Genomic DNA, 20,607 nt, shown 5'->3' on the forward strand with positions numbered 1-20,607 from the left:
CAAGAAATAAGAATTCAAACTACTTAAAAATCGCACATTTTGACAGCTGTTATGGCTTTAAAAGTAGTTGCAACCTACACAAATTTATGCTAATAGCTTTAGTATAGCCTCTCCTTTAAAAACACATCATATAACTGTCTGAAAAACCGACCCTGTGTGGTGAAAAGCAGCTGTAATGTGGATCACCTTGACTGAGGGGAACCAGCAGCGTGTCCTGAAGTAGCTTCATGCTCCCCCAGCGGGTCATTTAAGGACAACATGGCACAAAGCCAGATCGGAACCGAACGGGTTTACGACCCTCTGAGCTCATTTTCCAACGCTCTGCCTCTTTCTGGACAAACACTGATTAAATTATCCTTTCGGACTACAGTTTGCGCCAGGATAAAAGCAGAAACATTTGATAAGTTGACCATGTTTTCAGAGCTTTGTGGAAAGTCGCCGAGGAATGACGTCAAGACGTAATACATCGAATAATGACGCAGGTTGATGATTAAAAAGAAAATCAAGCGTTAAAAGAATATCAGAACTGGGTCAGAAAAGACGGGTCTGCTATGAGTGTCTACAACGACGTGTCTGTCAGATGTTTGAAGGTTTGTGGGGACCTGCTTCTGGTGATAAATGGCCTGCTCTGACGAATACAGAGATGTCCGGTGTTTTCCAGCATCAGTAGCCGACAGCTGCAGCCGTTAGACCGGTCTGTCCGCCGGCAGACGCTGCTGCCGCTGAATGGTTAGCCCGAGGAGAGAGCGACAGATACCGCCACCAGCGAGAGCCTGAAAGGCTGTGCCGCCGACACCCGGGAAAGAAATCACTTCCTCGCTTCCCCTCCGCCGCCCGCCTGCGACACAGACGGCGCACATTTCTGTAGTTCTAGTAAGTTCACAGCCAGACGTGAGCGCGACTGGCCCGCCGGGCTAACGCTGGTTAGCTCACCTTATCAAGTTTCTGTAGAGCTGAATCACACATCCTCATGTCATTATGTTGTGGCTGCTTTAATAACAAAATGGCTGGCTCACTCCTCCACATTTCGTCGAGCGGCTGTTTATTCAAATGATCTCACAATGGCAGAACAGTTCCGAGCACACAGCAGTAACCAGTGCATAACAATCAGTCAGAATGACAGAATTCACCAGCAGTCATAAGAAGTTGACCCAAAGCTCATTATTTGCGCCTGTCACTGTGCAAATGATCGCTAGTGTACACATGACAGAAGGAATCACATTCACCTGTACTGCAAAGAGGCGAGCAGGCTCCAGTGTTTGTCATAAACAGCTCATGTGAGCCATAGTCTCAAATAAAGGTAATGTTTTGGCGTTTATTGCCATATTTTCGTAATGCTATTAGTTAATCTCTTCAAATGTTCCCAATTAATCCCACATGTTTCCTTCTGTTGACTGTGTGAACTGTTCCTTCTGACTTGTTTAGTGAGGTCTTTTATTTATAATGGAGGGTGTTTGAGGTTGCTGAAGTCTGCTCCATCAAGGAGCATTTTAAGTTTATTTCAGATTTTCCTACATGGTCTTGACGGTACGGCTGCATGATTAGGAAAATGTGCAGTTGCAATGGTATTACTGAATACTGTGATGCAATAAACGCACTTGTCCTGTCACGGCCATGTTCACAGCTTTCACTATGAGTCAGTGGGGGAGGTGTCCACCTAATAGCCAGTTCTTTATATATAAAAGGCAGTTTGTGTCTTCAATGTAATGAAATAATTTGAAACACTGGTATTGATCACATTGTTAACAAAAGATCTCCATGAAGCACTGGATGGAATTAAATTAAACTTACAGAAATAATTACTGGATGTACATCTACAACTTCATGTGTCAGCCTCAGTTAAGATGAACTTCAGCTAACACAGAAGTTTCTGTCATTTTTTACAGATGTGGAGCTCAAATTTTTTATGGTAGTAGCTGAGACTCATCCCCAACACATACGCTGAGCTCTAATAGATCACGCATGGTGTTTGTTGAAAACGTTGGCCTTCAAGGCAGTGGGTGATGTGCATTTCTTCACGTAACACTGCTTTCATCAGAACAGTTTAAACCTTAAACCAGCAGTAGCTGAGCTCATACGTCTCTGCTTCATATATAATGTGGGTCCGAAGCTGAAAGGTTCGGGAATCACTTCCTCACACTCCTGGTCCTCGACACATCCACGAGCGTTTTATTTTATTTTCATGTTTGTTTAGGTTATTTTTTTGGGACATTGCCAGACCAGCCAAATCTCATGACCTGAGTTGCTTACAGCACATTGGCACCCAAATTTAGTTGCCATGGAAACACTTGGTTGAGTTTTAAATGAAGCACCTAATCCAAAACCTTGATTCTAATTATATGGTTTTTAGAAGATTTGTTTAATATAAAGGGCCTCTCTTTATACTTTAAATAACTTAACGATTCAGTCGTAAAAAAGCTACTAAATCTATTTTTGGAAGGTAATTTGTTTGAGTACATACGCTTTTACTACTATGCAAATGTTAGCATCAGATTTTTGCCTGTTGTAATGTTTCTGTGATAGTTTCTGAGGGATTTGCTTATCTTTCATTAGCACGATACATTGGCTTTAAAACCAATTGGTTTGTTCGCCAAGTAATCATTTAGTCCTAAAAAAACAATTCTTGTCTGTCACAAAACACAGAAGCTCTGGTTGGTGAATGAGTGAAAATGCTCTTTAAACATTACTGAAAGAATTATAAGCCCATTTAAATTAAACAAAATTCAGTTTTTAATGCAACTGATCACATTTGAATAAATGTATTCAAAGTAAAATGCTTTATAAACCAATTTTAAAAAATAGTAAAGTAAGATTGTTTTTGTTATTATAAGCAAAGTGCATTCTGTACATTTGATATTTTAATAATTTTACCAAGTGTGTCACAGTGTTTTTTATTTTTACCATATTTTCTGGCTGTTCTCTAGCAACACAAACTTTTCTATCTTGCAGCCAATTAAAATAATTGTAAATTTGAACATTAAATGTTGAACATCAGTAAGAAAATAATGCAAATGCTTTATTTTGTGTATTTTTCTTGTTTCTTCCACCAGAAAAACCACATACTAGTAGGAGAGCTCTGTTATCTGCAGTATGTGAACGTCAGCAGCTCGTCCGCACATCGTCTTCATCACAAGCAGAAGCGAGTTTGGTTGGAAAATGTCGAGCCGCCGGAAATCCACCACACCTTGCATGGTGCTGCCTTCTGATGTGGTGGAGCAGGAAGTTGTAGAGGAGAAACCTGAAAGGACAACAGAGGAAGAGGCAGGGGGTGAGAAGAGGAAGGTGAAGGAGGGAACTGAGGTGACGCCGGCTCCAGAGGAACTCGATCAGGCTGTTGTAGTCGTCCCTACGCCACCAAACGCAGGTAAAACTGTCACTGTGATGTGTAGCTTTCTCTTTACAAGCCTGATTCATGTTGGCACATTCAAGATTTACTCCAAGGTTTAACTGTTATTGTCCTCGCTGTAGATGAAGGCGGTGTTTCTGCTGCTGAAGACAGCCAAGCTGTTAGCACCTCACTGAAGTGCACAGCTAAAGAACCGTCCGAGGATCAGTTGAACCAGGAGCGCCGGAGTGACTCGCCCGAGGACGGAGGGTTGGACCCTGCTGCAGCTTCGGCCATCTCTCTCAGCAAGACGCCCATCATGAGGATGAAGACCAAATCTGAACCCAAGAGAATCGCTGTGTCCCTGAAATCAGCAGATGAAACAGGAGAGGGTTTGGGCGGAGGCGGCGGAGGAGGCGAGGGTGAGCTGGGCGGAGAGCAGGAGCCCATTGAAGCCCCTCTAGGACCGATGACGCCCGTGGAGATGTTACTGCACGACTCCATGAAGTTTGGGGGAGGGGGCTTCCTGGTCAGCCCGCCGTCAGAACAACAGAGAAAAACCTCTGTTTTAAACCCCACAGTCCTGCCTGCTGGCCTGGCACAGGTAGAGAGCAGCAGCTAGTTTCTGTTTAGTACATTTTCTAGCATAAGAACACAATTTTAGAACGCGTGTGGAAAGTCGGTGCATGTTTTCAAACTTAACAGCAGCCTGCAGAACTAAAACCTGAAGAATGCCACGATTAAGTTCATAAACATGCTAACTCGAGCTCATTCCTGTGCTCACCTTTGTCACTGTCTCATCAGCAGCCGCAGCTCTTCACTGTTTTCTCGCTGTGTTCTGTTATTCCAGGTGCTTTCTGCCTTTCAGGCCCAGCAGAACACAGCAGCAGCTCAGCCGCAGCTTCTGATCCCCCTCAGCAGCATCCCCTCCTACAGCGCAGCTATGGACACCAACCCCCTCCTGAGCAGCACCTACAGGAAGTTTCCTTACCCCTCCATGGCAGAAATCAGCAGCCTGGCTGCACAGACACAGTTCACAGAGGAACAGATCAAGGTAAAGCGTATTCACGGTTTTGTAGGATTAATTTGTTTATATTATTAGATTATTCATTACGCTCTTATCTATTTATTTGATTGGATTACCTCTGTCTTGACTTTAGTTTTTACCAAAAGATTGAAGTCAAGTGTGTTCTCTGCTCAGGTGTGGTTTTCAGCCCAGCGACTGAAGCACGGCGTCAGTTGGACCCCGGAGGAGGTGGAGGAGGCCAGGAGGAAACAGTTCAACGGAACCGTTCATACGGTGCCTCAGACCATCACTGTCATTCCTGCACACCAGCTGTCAGCTGCCGCCAACGGCCTGCAGTCCATCCTGCAGACCTGTCAGATTGTAGGCCAGCCTGGCCTTGTGTTTACACAGGTAGATGAAGAAAGATTACCTTCTGTGACTTAGACTTTCCTACTTATGGATTTACGGTCTTCTTCTGACTTTTATTTCATTGATCATATTAACAGAACCACATCAGTGCACAAGAATTAAAGTCACTCTTATGATCTAGTAATTGTTGAAAGGATACGTAACATATGGAGTGCAGACAATTGCAATGTTTAACATGATTTTTAATAGAAACAGTCACCCTCGACAGAACAGAGAGTTGGGAGCCTTGGCCAAAACAAACAAAAGTTGGAGAAGCCTCAAACCAGCCAAGCTTTTGACCATCAGATTTGGACCACTCCCCTAAACCTATGATGCAATAAACTAAACCTGTAGACTATAAACCCAGAACACAGGACTGCTGGTAACTACCAAACCCAACTAACAATCAGAGACAACTAACAAATGTGACAAGGTGCAAGGCTGGCGTGTATAGCCATAAGAACGGAGCGGGAGAGAGTGTAGAGATGGAGTAAAGAACCAGTAACCAGCAGACAACAGGCCAACACCTCAAGCCACTCCCCTCGCTCCCCCAGCAGGCAGCGTTTCTTCCTTTTAAAGTCTCATCAGCCAATCAAGCCTGGAAACAGGTGGACATACTAATTAGGCAGGCAAGCCATCATAAAGATGACACAGGAGCCCATAACTCACTTTTTACAACACAATATTTTGTCTGTTTGTGTGTAGGTTGGTCCAGGGGGAACTCTTCCGGTGACCAGTCCCATCACTTTGACTGTGGCAGGGTTGCCCAGTCAGTCTCAGAGCTCCAGCAGAGTTTCCTGTCAGTCCACTTTGGCAAACAGTGAGCTGAAACGGGCCACCACAGTCCAGCCTCCCTCTCTGTCTCCACAGGTTGGGACACCAAGTTTAGAATTTCTAGAGCTCAGCCAGCAAAGAATGACCATGTTTGTGCGTGTTCTACTTTTATTTAATGTTCTTGGAAACTCATCAAAGTTTTTTAGGAATTTTGTAGTCAGTTATTTGCTACTTTAGTGTGTAAAATGGTGCGGCGGAAACGTTTAATTAACGGGTAACTTTTTCTCCCTCCCTAAGGAGAACTCAGCCCTCAGTGCTGACGCATTCAGCATGCGACCGAAGAAATCCAAAGAGCAGCTGGCAGAGCTGAAAGCCAGCTACCTGAAAAACCACTTTGTCACTGATGCAGAGATTGCCCGACTGATGAAAGTCACCAACCTGACAAAAGGTGAGATCAAGAAGTGGTTCAGCGACACCCGGTACAACCAGCGCAACTCCAAGAACAGCCACGTGATCGTGTTCCACAACGGAGGAGGCAGAGGAGGGGGCAGCGCGAGCAGCTCGGCAAACATCCCCATTGTTATTGACTCGAGCGATGAGACCCCCACGTCTCCCCACCCTCCGCACACGCCCCCTGTGAAGGAGAAGGAGACCCGGGCCAAAACGTGGAACCCTTTCCCGGACTTCACCCTGCAGAAGTTTAAGGAGAAGACGCCCGAGCAGCTGGTTGTGCTGGAGGAGAGTTTCGAGAAGAGCAGCAGTCCGTCAGACGAAGAACTGAGTCGCCTGAGGGCCGAGACGAAACTGACGCGGAGGGAGATCGATGCCTGGTTCAATGAGAGAAGAAAAACGCCTGCTGTAAACGCCTCCTCTCCGGAATCCTCAGAGGGAGGGAAAATGGAGGCAGATGGCGCAAAGGCAGGAGGGGGAGAAGAAACGGGCCGAACAGCCACCTCTCCTCCGTCTGCCTCCTCATCTCGAAAGGGGAGTCAGACTCCTCCCGGCAGCAGGAAGAAAGACTTAAAAGAAAAAAGTAAAAAGTCTCCGGAGCAGCTCCACATTCTGAAAAGTGCCTTTGTGCGGACGCAGTGGCCCACGCCGGAGGAGTACGATCAGCTGTCAGAGGAGACCGGCCTTCCTCGACATTACATTGTCAGCTGGTTCGGTGACTCTCGGTACTCCTGGAAAAATGGAAACCTGAAATGGTTCTTTCAGTACCAAAGTGGCAACGTCGACGGCCCAAACGGAGGGGGCGGCAGTAAAATGGGAGGTAGCAGCGGCGGTCGGAAAAGACGTGGTCGGAACCGTGGATGGGGGCGGTCCAAAAACAAGAGGCAGTCAAAGAGGTCCTCCTCCTCCTCCAGCGCAGACGTTTATAGATCATCAAAGAAATTCAAGACGGGGAGGGAAATCCTGAAGGAGTACTACTTGAAGCACCACTTCCTGAATGAGCAAGATTTGGATGAGCTCGTCACTAAAACCAACATGAGTTATGAGCAGGTACTGAAGTTCTCACTAGAAAGTAACATTCAGTGTAGCTCCAGAAACATGTTAACCTCGTTAACGTTCATCTCATTGTTTTACTTTAATCATTTTAGAATTTCACACACTCATCGACATGTTGTTGTCTTTTTTGTTTTGTTTTTTTATTTCAGTAGTTTCACTCCAGTGGGCCTAAAAGGGCCGTCAGAAAATGCAGAAAATTCAATTTTGGCACAATGTTTTATTAATTTGCAGCTCAATATGCAGTCGCTGCAGAAATGTTTATTCCTCTCTTTGCATCTGTAGTCTGTGGATGGACCTTCCATCCAAAATACATCCACTGTGTTGAAGAATGGTCTGTAGACCTGAGTGTAGGAAGTGGATTTAGTCCGTGTCTGGTTGGTTAGGGTTAGGGTTGGTTGGTTTGTCTCAGTAAGCTTCTTGGTTTTTTTTCTGTCTCCATCTGTCCCCCTACTCCATCCAATTAGTCCAACCTTTTAACCTAACTAAACTAAAGCTAATGGTGCAAAAAAACCAGGAGAGAGTCACTTTCAAACTGAGCTTCCATACCATCATGTAATCCAGTTCTCTTTATGCTCTCTTCTGTCTCTGCATTGTTTTAAACCTGTGATGTGCTGTCAGCCTTAAAGCTGCTGACTTTTTAAAGGACATCCACACAAAACTTTGTCCTTTGCTTTCCCTTGAAGTGAAGTGGAAAAAATAGGGTGAGTTGGGTGTTTACTTAGCAAATGTAATTTTTTTTTACCAGGGACTAGAACACAGTTTAAAAGCGTCATCTTTTATTGGAGGGACTTCTTATCTTGCAGTCTTTTGCTTTGCTTTTTACTCTTGTGATGCTAATTGTGCACAAGTAACATTTACTTTTAAAGCACCGCTCACTTTGCACCAGAGTCTGACTGAAAAAAATGTTCTTTGTTTGTTTTGTTTTTCTTGGGAGTTAGAAAACCTTTCTTCTTTAATTCACAATAGTGTGGTTTTATTGTAAATAATGTAGTGATAATGGTAAAAAAAAACAAGGGAGCAAGTACTTTAAGATGACCGGTCCCATAAAGTATTAGGTTTTTAAAATATTTTAATTATGATTGGACAATTCTAAAAGTCCACAGAAGGCAGGAGCTGCAGTCAAGTGAACATCCAGTCAGCTGTGTCTCTGTCTGTTAAAGGTGAGGGAGTGGTTCGCAGAAGTCCAGCGGCGCTTGGAAGTGGGATCGGATCCCTTCCTGGAGCCGGAGGCGGGGAGACCCGATGGAAACAAGTCCACAAAGGATGATGAAGGAAAGACGCAGGGCGAGAAGTCGGCAGCCACCGAGGAGCAGGCTGGCCCAGGACTGGGAGATGAAGAGGATGAAGAAGAAGACGACGAGGATGACGGCGATGAAACGGACGACAGTGAGCTTTGGGAGCCGTCCCGTAGCGTCAGGAAGAGTTTGTCTGTTTCTGAGGACTAGTGACCCCACGGTGGAAATAGACTGTTACAAGACTGCTCTGATCAATGCTGTAAAACAGTTCACCAAACGAAGTCATTTATGACTTTGTTTTGTTTTTGACACTGATTTACACAAACAGTCACTATTTGACTGTTTTGTAAACAATTTTTGAATCAAGTCCATGAGACTCTAAAACACAAATTATTAGCTTTAGCTTGGTCACTCTCCCAATACTGTTAGAAACATTTTAACAGGAAGCAAACTTTTATAGAGCTTGTAAAGCAGCTGCTAAACAATAACTTGTGAAAAAAAATACAGTGAAGCTCCGTCTTCAGGCTGAGCGAGGCTGAAAGTGAGAATAGTTATCCCAAAATAAATTAATTCCCCCTTTAAAAAGGGGTTAATAATAATAATAATAATGATAATAATAATCAATGGTTTGTCTTAGAAGATGAGAGTTTTAAAGTCCATCTTATTTGTTTTAAAGTCTGAGTAGAAGCAAAAACAGACTCCTAGGAAATGTTATATGTGTTTAAGTTGAAATCTTTTTGTGGCACTGAATTTTGAATTGAGTCATTGTAAGTTGTCTTTGATTATTGATTTAGGGTTTATTTTGTAGCTGGTCTCAAATCAGGCCTATGTGATGCAATGAGACAGGACATTAGGCCCACCCACTAAAACTTGGATCTGATAAATAACCCTTCTTTTATACATTAGTTTGGATCCAGTCGACACCACAGCTCAGTTTATTGCAGCCCGATTTAAACCCCCCACCCCAGTGTCCTTAGTGCCCCGACAGCTCAGCTGCACCATCAGCAGTACATGCCTGCTGTACGAATTTAAAATGCAGAATTTGACAATGTTTGTAACCTAAGCCCAGTTTAAAGCTGACCAAAATATTTATTATCTGCCTAATATTGGTTTGTGGTTTTTAAATCAAAGCACTTTGTTTTGTTCAGAAAAGCATTTTAGCAGATCTGACACATCTCAGTCATTGTTTTTATATGTAATATATTTTATTCTTTGCTTGCTGAAATGAATCCATGAGATTAATTTATTCACATTAATGCTGAGAGACCCCACTGATCCTGAGCTGACAGATAGCAGACCTTATCAAAAAGGTGATAGTAAACGTATCACCTATTTGTCTGAGAAAAAGTTAATAGAAAAAGTACCTTAATTCTGACTGAATGCCAATGCTATGAAATAACACAGGTTTAAACTTTTAAGGATCTTTTTTTTTCATTAAATTGTTAACTTAATACTTGCAAATCAGATGGCAAAAATGCCACAAAGTGTGTTCAATATAAACGTCCATTAAACTCATCGTTGAGCTTTTGAGAGAAAACGTCCTGAGCTGTTCTGATCTTCTTCGAACAGCAGGAATCTTGTGCCAAAGCTGGAAGCGTTGCCTCCCGAGAGCAGCGAGCTACAACTAATGTCAGAGAATCTGACATGTCCACTGTCAGGTGGATCCCTGAATTCACTGAATCCTAAAACAAACCAATGTTTCTGCCACAGATCCAGGGTGGATTGAGAGGAAACCGATCCATCATTTAGACGTGACTGCAATCAGAACAGAATCACTGACACAAGGCATGTAATTGATTTGTGCCCTGACCCATGCTGTAAAAGACACTGTTTAACAGTATTTTAAGTCGTAATCTGAACCCATTCTGCACTGAAAAAGAAAAATTTAAAGCACCTAAACTAAACATTTTAAAGATGCACTTTTGTCCACTTGAGTTTGAGGTGGAATAAATCCTGATTAGGCACCTTAGTCTCACATTATACCATGAAATGGCTCTGAGAGACCAAACTTGTTTTGTATGACGAAACTAACCAGTATTTTGCCTTTTTCTATTCTTGGTGTTTTCACAATGAGTGTGTCAGTTTTTTCTAATAATATACTTTATGTGTTTCATAGCTAGAAGATTGCATAGCTAAAACAAATTTGAACAATCATGCACCAATTTCTTGCACCAAAATGAGCCCCTGCTGTTGATAATTGGTCCGCTTGAAAAAGCCTAAATATTGTATTTGTTGTCTGTATTGCTTTAATTGACGGGAGCTGTTTCCTGTCTCTTGTTCCCCCCTCCCCTCAACTCCTTACACTTCTCCCCTGACCTCCTTTTGTCGAATGACTGGACTCGTGATTTGCACCTTGTGGAGACATGTCTGTAAATTGTAAGCGGGGGAGCCTGTTGGTTCTTTCGGCTCCTGAGATTTGCTGAGAACACAAGCGGACACACAAACACTTAACTAAAATGCCTTCAAAAGACTGAAAACCGTTCAAAACTTTAGGCAGACCTTCTCTAAGAAAAGTGTTTTTTTTCTGTTCGAAGGAACAGTTGTAATAAAGAAGCAGCACAACCTTCCCTTCGTGGTGGGAAGTCTTCCAAACGATGCCCCTGTTTGTGTTATTTGTTTACGTTTTCCTGCAGTGAGATGACAGAATGATGGACTGAAATCTGTCTTTGCTGGTAAACCAACGTGCCTCCATGGCTCTTACACCTGTTCAAACACGAGTTCACCACCTTCTGACTTTGGACGTCAGAAACTTGTTGAAACTAAACGGTGGCTGAGCTCTTCTTGCCACTGACATTAAGAGAGAACTAGAAACTGAAGCTGACTTTAGCAACTTCTCTTTTGTGCCCCGAAGTGGATTTATTTGTATTTTGTCACTCAAGAGTCTGGCACCTTCAGCCTCCCAAACAACATTTGAAATGAACATCAGAGAAACAGTCGGGGACTCTCGGCTGTCGTTCAGTTCGGTTTTAGGAGCACGAGGAGAAGCTGAAACCTTCGTGGATGTAGTTGTAAAGCGACAAAATACCTGTTCGTGAAAAGAACAACTTCAAGATGTTAAAGTGTACTTGTGTCATAAACTGCATGCAATAACCTGGACAAACTACAGCTCATTTTGTACATACAGTATGTGAGGTTGGTATATTTGGGACAGTCTGATCCAGACTAAACTGCTTTTGTAGCTTCAGTAACACCAGATACTTTTTATTACCAAGTTGACTCTGGCTAAGGGTTCTTTTTTCATCGTTATGTCTGTGACTTTAGAAATAGTTCAGTGTGTTAACCCCCTGACGTTAAAATATCTAAATACTAATTTCCATCTTTTCAAAGCAAACCTGTAAAAAAAAAACAATTTATAGCAGGAATGTGTTTTTTTTTATGTTTGGATCTTCAATGCATCATCATTCCAAGTTCTGTCATTAAACAGAGTTTTGGGCCCTTTTCTAGACATTTTATTCTTGATGTTTTACATGTCTAGAAGGAGTGGTTCAGGCTGGAGGTGTCCAGCCCTCAGTCCTTTACTGTGTGCTTTCTCTTCACATTCTAAACTGTTCTGAATGGTTTTATGTGTTTCTATCTATGAAAAGCTGTCATATCTTTATACAACAACAGTGGATTGATTGTTAACAAGATACATGTACAATAAAGTTGTGCTTTAAATTAGACTTTTAGGAGTCAGTCCGTGTTACCAAAGTGGCTTTTTTTTTCGTTTGTACTTTTTGTGTTTGCTTGCAAAAATACAGTCAGAATGTGACAGAAAAGAAGACTGTTTTTTTTAATGACAAACACATTCAATGTCACAAATATTCTATAAATCCGATTAATGTCAGGGTTGTTTATATGGAAGTGTTAGGATTTTCGGTTGTAAACTGTTTAGATGGCTGTAAAAATAAAGTCTCGTGTTGCTTTTGATGCAATCTTTTAAAGCTCAGACAGAAGGAAAAAAAAAAAGTTGAACATAAACTTTCAAATTTGTAACAAACTACAGCCAATTTTTTTCCTAATTTAAAAGTTTCATATTTAACCCTTTCAACTTTGACCCCACAGAGCAACAGAGTCAGAGATGATTATCTTATTGAAGTACTCAAATGTAGCTGATAAGCAAGATTAAACCGTAGTATCATTCACCTTTCAGTATATGTCTAATAATGGACCTAATATCACTTTATTATTGTTTTTATGAAGTGAACCGATCCTCCGTTTTCTTTGCCTGCTTCTTCCTTCCTGGGTCGCAGGGAGCTGGTGTCTATCTCCAGCAGTCACTGGATGAGAGGCTGGGGACACCTGGACAAGTCTCCAGTCCATCATGTGATCAAATGTTGAATCAATGTTTAATAATGTTTATTCTAAACCAACACTATAGTTTGAACTCGTCTGTCTGATTCATCAGATGCTGCTGTGTGGCCATCAGTATCATAACCCAGTCTTTAACCAGTCCGTATTCCATTTCATCTATGCAAAGTTGTGCAGAAACTCTTGGACACCATTTTGTTTGGTCATTAAAGTTATTTAATATGGTTCCTCACCCAATGAAGGGTTGGTAGAAGCAGCTGTCTGGATGTGCTCACTGAGTATGTATCCCAGTTAACTTTGTGCTGAAGAGCTCTGATCAAACATAATAATCTGAGTTGTTTTCCTGCTGTTTGCCTCACATCTGTAACCTTCACTATCTGCTGCAGTCCTCACCTGTTTTATTGAGACAGGTTGTTGGTTAAATGTCCCTCACTGCTCTCAGATTGAACTCTGACCTAATTTTATCTGCCAACAACTTTTTTCTAAGTTGCTTTTTCTCATGGGTTGGTTTACTTTTGCACCTGAACATACAGTAACACTCCTAGCTTTGTTTAGTTTTCAGTTCAGCTGGTTTTTGCCTCCTGAATCATGACATTGATCTCTCAGTACTTGTATCAGATGAGTCCATGGATAATGAGGGAACTAAAAGGATCTTACTGGATGCCTTATTTTAAAGCCAGTTCTTGACTTCTACTGAGATAGTTTTACGACCTACATTTAAAACCATAATACCTGTAAAATTCACACGATGTGGTACACAAAGTCCATTTTCTGTCTCCTAATATTCATGACAAACATTCAACAAAACATCTGAAAGTGGTGGAAAAGCTGAAGAGTCTGTGTGGCTCCTGTCAGATTATTAGTGAACTGTTAATAAAAACATGTTACTAAAGTTGTGGTTTAATTTTGATTTAGAAACATTTATATTTTCTGTGTGTTTGAGAACAAAACCCAATAAATTCTGATCTGAAGAAGTTTACTTGTGAGAAGAAATTTGAATTTTTATTATTTTTTTAAACCTTTTGCTGTGTGAATCAGCAACAGAAATCATGATCTTTATGGGTTTTGACCGCTCATAAAGCTTTTAATAAACTTTTCACACACTTGATGATATTGTTAAAAACACACATTGTAAGTTATGTTACGGCCTATAGTACACAGTCTACCCAAACGAAACCTGATAAAAGTATTTGAAGGTGGTCACCCTCTCCACTTCAAGCTCTCGGATGAATAATCGCTGATACAGAGACATGTGGTCTGAGAGTCTGAAGAGGGGGGTAGTGTGCAGCCATGTATGGTAATAGTACTTTGGAAATACAGTCCTGAAGTTGCAGTGGTTGAAGTCACTGGCAGCAATACAGGCTGCATCAGGATGAGCCATCTCTAGAGCACTGATGACATCATGGAGCTTGCAGAGTGCGCGTCCAGGGGGGTGGATGAAAACAGAGGCCAAAAACACAGCAAAAAATTCCCTTGGTAAATAGAAGATGCAAATAAGATGTAAAAGTCTTTTTTTGCATTTTTCCTAATTTTTGAGATAACAGATGTAAATTCAGCCAGGACATGAGTTTGTTTGAAAAAAGACATCTATGAAGGATGTAAATTAGCAATAAGTTCAGGTGTGGTGGAGAGAGGACATCATATGAACATCAGAGTGGAGTGACAGACATCCTGCCAAGGTGAGTAAAGTTAACATGACCTAAAAGGATGATTATTTCTCTTTTCCTTAGAGGATGCATCTCTGCAAAGCTTCCATTCTGATGTGATTTTATTCATCTGTTATTTAAGAAGAGCAAATAATCTCATTGACACTGCAGATGGGTTGATACTGAAATGTCTTTATTGACCTTTAAATGTGGCCCAAAAATAGTTATTATTTCTTAGTAACAATGTTTAACTATCAAACTTCCCTCTTGCAATAAATTTAGGTTTAAGTTTTAATATCAATTGTTGTCATTATTTCAAGTTTAAAAGATCCTATATTTCAAATATGACAGTGTTTGTGTTTTAATAGTTTTATAATCATATTTACACTATATTGTTGTGTGCTTGATGCCTTTCATGCAAGACTTTTAAAAAAGATTATTAAGTTTAAGAATATGGTGTATATATATATATATATATATATATATATATATATATGTGTGTGTGTGTGTGTGTGTATTTGTCCTAACACATTTTTGAGTACAAAAATGTTTAAATACTTTATTTCTTTCTTTAAGAATCCCCCTTTAAGCTGATCAAGAACAACCAGACATGGGAGGACGCCCTGTTCTACTGCAGAGAGAAGCACAGAGATCTGGCCTCCATCCTGGATGAACAGACTCAGGTCTTTGCTGAGCTGGAGGCTGTGAAGGCCAACAGTCCCTTTGTGTGGCTCGGCCTTCACTACACCTGCAGCCTGCAGTTCTGGTTCTGGGTGGAGGATTATGGTGTTGAGTTTGAACGCTGGGATCAGAGCAAGAAAGAAGAAGACTGTGACAGGAGTGGAGCCATGAAGACACAAGGAGAACATCTGTGGTTCAGCAAGTCTGATTATGACAAGTTTAATTTTATCTGTGCTTTGTAAACAGTTCTTGAATTTTTTCATACTAAAATTAACTATGAAGTTTCCTTCCATGGATAATTTCCTCATCATTATGTAACATTTAGGTAAAATGTTTTAGGACAATCTACCCTTCTTAAGTATCTACACTTTGTAGTCACTTAACCCTTCCGTGTCCCTGGGGTCAAATGTACCCAAAGCTACAAGGGCTTTTCTTACTCTCATCAGTTACAAGGGTTTCAGGAGGATTTAAATTGATTTATTTCACATTTTCAGTATTTAAAACTTCTTAGACTTTTTAAATTTTAAATAAATCTGACTTTTAAAAATGAATATTTGGTACAAATACATTATGTAGCCTGGTATGTACCGGATACTTCACTAACATCTATTATATCCGTACATGTACTGAGCTGTATTGTGAAGTGACTTATTACTTTGTACTTACAGGGTATGTACCTGGTACATACTTAGTATAGACCTGATATGTACATGTTACATTCTTACCTGGTAAGTACCCAGTACGTACTACCAGCTATGTACCCACTCCAAACAAGGTAAGTATTAGGTTAGTATCAAGTATGTACACCTTAAGTACCCAGTAAGTATCTGGTAACTACTGGGACTAAACATGTCAAACACAGATGCACAAACAAATGAATATTTCTATCCTTATTAGGACATCGTACTGACTTCCATTGATTTCTGTAGCCTAACCCTGACCTTTACCCTAACTACCAGCACATGTCTAACCACATAAACCTAAACTCACTTCACACCTTGGCCCCAAACATGACCCTAACCCAAAAAGGATGTTCTATCATATTAGGACCAGGCTTTGGTCCCGATAAGAACCATCGATCCTGACATGATAGGTGATTATACCAGAAAGGGTCCTAAAAAGGATCAATATGTGTTCAATTATTTGTCAATAAAATCTTACTGTAAGCCTCATTTTTTAAAAGTGTTTACAGTTGATTCTCTGGATTTAACTTATTTTTGTAATAAAACAAAATTTGTTTTTCTCTTTATTTGATGTATACATCATGATAAAGGTTTCTCTGTGAGGAACGAGTTTCATCCTTCAGTTGCTGAGATCTGATAAATGGTGAGTTTAATCTCCAGCCTGAAGGGCCCACTTGTTACACATGTATCAGCAGTCAGTGGGTGAGAGTCCATGACAGAGTCCTACACAGACAGGACAAACAAACATGCACACACTCACAGCTAAGGCCAGTTTAAACCACCAGGTAACCTCACATGTATGTTTCTGGACCGTTTCAGGAAACCAGAGGAAACCCACAAATGTTCAGGGAGAACATGAAAACTCTTTGAGGAACATGAATTTCTCATTTTCAGTTGAGAAGAAAACTATTTTTTTCTTGTAAGACTTAATTTAAGTTTGTCTTAAAGTAATCCTTTTTGAAATGTTTAAAGTTGGGTATAAATGTCGATTAACAGCAGAAAGTACGACACATTGATGATCCATCAAATCAAATCACATTCATATTCATATTTTTGAATAAAAATTCAATATGTCAATAACCAATAACATTGATTATAACATTTAGTAGATTTTAGTATAAAGTCAGTCAAAAGTCATCCTGTTGAAATGTCCCTGAGAACCAGACCCAACCTCCTCTGAGTTTTTGCATCTCTTGAGTCATTTGTGCAACAACCAGATCAACCAGAGTGAGCCGTGCTGTTGTGTACATGTTTGTCAACAGATGCAAATAAAATGCAAAAGTCTGGATTTTTTTGATTAAAACAGCTATGAATTTAAACCAGGATGTGTCAGGAACTTATTTCCATAAAGGCAGTGATGAAGGGAACAAACTAGAATAAAAGTTCCTCTGAGGCAGAGAGGAGATCAGATGATCATCAGCTTTGTCCAAAGAACATCTTTCCAAGGTGAGTGAAGTCAGTATAATCTGAGCTGAGCTCTTGTCTTTCATTAGAAGGATGCATCTGTGCAAAGTTTCTTTTCTGATCTGAGTTTATTCTTCTGTGCTCATTCATGAAGAACAACTAGTTTCAGTGAACTGATATGAATGTTTTTCTCCTCCACAGATGCAGTGGAGTCTGTTGTTCATCTGTTTGATCGGTAAGTGGCTCATTTCATTTATGGGAACGAGTCTCATTTGGTACAATGATGATTTAATGGTTGTTTAAAAAAAATAGAGAAATAACTGAAAGATTCAAGTTAATTCTCTGAATCTTTACAGGAAAGCTGCTCATAACTCAGCAGACAGCAGGTAGGAACACAAGTATTTCTCTGCACTGATCAATTTAATATTTAATCCGTCATGAGGAAATAATACTTACAGTATAAAATAAATAAAAGGCAATACTTTGATGTAAATTTTTTTGTTTTTTCTCTTTTCACCCACAGCTCAGTGCGGCACGGAAAAAATAAATCTGATGGACAAAAACTCATCTCAGTCTTCACAATATTCATCATCCACCAAAAATGGAGCTCATGATGGGAATCGTTCAACATGGGCTCACACCCTACAGCAGGTTAACTCCTGGTGGAGAATTGACCTGCAGGGTGTTTACAGCATTTCCTGTATCTCCATATACAACGACAACAGTAATAATAACAGAGATATATCAGGTGCTCAGATCTACATTGGGAGCTCTCTACAGAACAACGGAACCAACAACAAGCTGTAAGAACCTCATGTTACCTTCAACTGATTTAGTTCACATTTTCAGGCAACATTGTTAAGATAGAATATATGTACTGGCCTTTATGAATATTTAATAATAGTTATTTATCACTCACAACTAAAATTACGGTTTTAACGAGTCAAAAAATATACAGTGGGGGAAAATAACTATTTGATTCTTTGTTAATTTTCTAAGTTTGAGCAATTAAAAAGAAAAAAAAATGTAATAGTTTTATTTTAATGGAGAGAAATGAAGGGAAATCTAAAACTTAATTTATACATTCATGAGGAAAACAAGTATTTGATCCTCTACAACCCTGCCCAGATGACTATCAATCACTTCAGTATAATAAATTTATTTCAGACACTGTTTCCAGTTGTTTTGTATATGAAACTCACCTGTCCACAGAATTAGTTTCTTACAGTCCAGCCTCTCCACCACTATAGGCAGGACCAAAGAGCTGTCAGAGGACATCAGGGAAAAGACAGTAGATCTGCACAAGGCTGGAATAGGCTGCAGGACTATCAGGAAGAAGTTTTATGATCAGGTGACAGCTGTTGTTGTGCTTCTTCAGAAACAGCAGAAATATAAAATGACCATCAGTAGCTCTTGGTCTGGAGCTCCATGGAAGATCTTGAGTCTCTCCTCCCATCTTGTCCACATCTGTGTTCACTAGCAAACTTAGGACAGGTGTGTACATGTGGCTGCTCCAACAGGGGGACCTTGTGCTCATTTTCAGGTAAAGTGAGGAGCCAATGGTGTTCTTGGTGACTGTGGTCCCAGCTGCATTCAGATCATTAAGAAGCTGCTCCTGGTTCCTTCTGAGCACAAAGGTTGAAATCAGGTGTGTCTGACAATCAATGGGATGCAGATGTCATCTGGGTGTCAAATTTTAACATAATGAGTTTGTAGACTAAGAAATTCTGGTTAAGTTGTAGAGAATCTTTGTTTCTTTGTAAATAGGCAAACTTGCAAAACCAACAGGAGATCAAATCATTATTTCCCCCACTGTATGTCACAGGATTATTACCTAAAAGATGTGCTGGAAGTCACACTTACAGATCAGTGAGCAGTAAGTGTTTCTGTAAACAGCAGAATAAAAGTTGTAGAAATGATCGTGAGAATCCTGAGACTGACTTAAGACAGGATTTTGTACATTATGATAAAGATTTCAGCTCTGAGAATTTTTTTTTTTTGCCCCCTACGTATTAATATATATATATTGTTCTTTTATCCAGGGTTCAAAATGTGACAAACTTCCAAAAAGGCCAAAACAATGAGTATAAATTTTCTACACCAGTGTCGGGGCGCTACGTCACTGTGATCATCCCAAGAAATTTTTTTATGGTTTTATGTGAAGTGAACATCTATGGCACAGAAATAGGTACTGTATGTGTATTTTTCTCAGCTCTAACTTGAGGAGCTTTAACTGAGGAGACACTGCAGATGGGTTGATACTGAAATGTCTTTATTGACCTTTAAATGTGGCCCAAAAATAGCTTTTGTTATTACTTAGTAACAATGTTTAACTATCAAACTTCCCTCTGGCAATGAATTCAAGTTTAAATTTTTATACCTGTTGTTGTCATTTTTTCAAGTTTAAAAGACGTTATATTTCAAATATGACAGTGATTGTGTTTTAATAGTTTTATAATAATATTTACACTATATTGTTGTGTCTCAGTTGTGTGCTTGATGTCTTTCATGCAAGACTTTTAAAATAAGATCACATTAAGTTTTAGAATAAGGTGTGTGTGTATATATGTATATGTATGTATGTACGTACGTACGTACTTGTATTTGTCCTAACACATTTCTGAGTACACAGATGTTTGAAAACTTTATTTCTCTCTTTCAGAATCACCCTTTAAGCTGATCAAGAACAACCAGACATGGGAGGACGCCCTGTACTACTGCAGAGAGAAGCACAGAGATCTGGCCTCCATCCTGGATGAACAGACTCAGGTCTTTGCTGAGCTGGAGGCTGTGAAGGCCAACAGTCCCTTTGTGTGGCTCGGCCTTCACTACACCTGCAGCCTGCAGTTCTGGTTCTGGGTGGATGATTATGGTGTTGAGTTTGAACGCTGGGATCAGAGCAAGAAAGAAGAAGACTGTGACAGGAGTGGAGCCATGAAGACACAAGGAGAACATCTGTGGTTCAGCAAGTCTGATTATGACAAGTTTAATTTTATCTGTGCTTTGTAAACAATTCTTGAATTTTTTCATACTAAAACTAACTATGAAGTTTCTTTCCATGGATAATTTCCTCATCATTATGTAACATTTAGGTAAAATGTTCTGGGACAGTCTACCCTTCTGAAGTTTCTTTGTATTCACTTAAAAATGGTTCTTACCCATGTTTATGAATATAAATTTTTATTATTTTTGTAAAGTTTTCGTTTTTTATCTATGTTGGAGACCACCTTTGTTTTTATCTGTTTTTAATTTAGCATTTAGTCATAAATAATACATTTAAATATTTTGATTATTAAACCTTTTAAAACCAAATGAATAACTGGCAGTGAAAATGTTATTTTTAGTTTGATTTTTACATACATCTAAATAAACATTTAGTAGTTTTGAACTGCTCATTTTTTTTCTTCTGTTTAACAGGCCTTTTTAAGTAACATTAAACAACACTTCTCAATAGTTTCTTTATCTTTTAGGGTTTTGTTTGTTTTTCCACATTAGCTGCTTTTTCTCACTATTTCTCAACCCAGATATTTATGTGATCATTTTCAGAGAAATATTACTTTTTTAAAATAAAAGCAATAATACAACCATTGAATCATAAATGAGCATTTAAATCAATAAATAAACCATGTAAAAAAAAAAAGCACAACTT

The 20,607-nt window shown here is 39.9% G+C and overlaps 3 protein-coding genes across 5 annotated transcripts; all 3 read left to right on the forward strand.

The window, feature by feature from the left end:
• Nucleotides 1-211: 211 nt before the first annotated feature.
• Nucleotides 212-11,916, forward strand: LOC108232172 (zinc fingers and homeoboxes protein 1). 2 transcript variants are annotated; one of them, XM_017409789.3, is made up of 8 exons: nt 212-873; nt 3,051-3,364; nt 3,469-3,929; nt 4,176-4,379; nt 4,527-4,742; nt 5,445-5,609; nt 5,811-7,013; nt 8,180-8,464. In XM_017409789.3, exons 2-8 carry the CDS (start codon nt 3,157-3,159, stop codon nt 8,462-8,464), a joined length of 2,742 nt encoding a protein of 913 aa, XP_017265278.1. In that variant the 5' UTR covers nt 212-873; nt 3,051-3,156. The 2 variants fall into 2 exon arrangements, with proteins under 2 accessions (XP_017265278.1, XP_037836217.1); XM_037980289.1 differs by lacking the exon at nt 212-873 and having other exon boundaries at nt 3,157-3,364; nt 8,180-11,916.
• A 1,918-nt stretch (nt 11,917-13,834) lies between these two features.
• On the forward strand, nt 13,835-15,113 carry LOC108232238 (lectin-like). Its single transcript, XM_017409867.1, has 2 exons — nt 13,835-13,841; nt 14,767-15,113. Exons 1-2 carry the CDS (start codon nt 13,835-13,837, stop codon nt 15,111-15,113), a joined length of 354 nt encoding a protein of 117 aa, XP_017265356.1.
• On the forward strand, nt 14,754-20,254 carry LOC108232239 (fucolectin). 2 transcript variants are annotated; one of them, XM_037980105.1, is made up of 7 exons: nt 14,754-16,197; nt 16,374-17,000; nt 17,160-17,193; nt 17,315-17,344; nt 17,482-17,761; nt 19,001-19,146; nt 19,621-20,254. In XM_037980105.1, the coding sequence occupies exons 3-7, from the start codon at nt 17,160-17,162 to the stop codon at nt 19,965-19,967; spliced, it is 837 nt and encodes a 278-aa protein (XP_037836033.1). In that variant the 5' UTR covers nt 14,754-16,197; nt 16,374-17,000; the 3' UTR covers nt 19,968-20,254. The 2 variants fall into 2 exon arrangements, with proteins under 2 accessions (XP_037836033.1, XP_017265357.1); XM_017409868.3 differs by having other exon boundaries at nt 14,754-17,000.
• Nucleotides 20,255-20,607: the final 353 nt, after the last annotated feature.

Source organism: Kryptolebias marmoratus, linkage group LG16, assembly GCF_001649575.2.
Source record: "Kryptolebias marmoratus isolate JLee-2015 linkage group LG16, ASM164957v2, whole genome shotgun sequence".
NCBI lineage: Eukaryota > Metazoa > Chordata > Actinopteri > Cyprinodontiformes > Rivulidae > Kryptolebias > Kryptolebias marmoratus.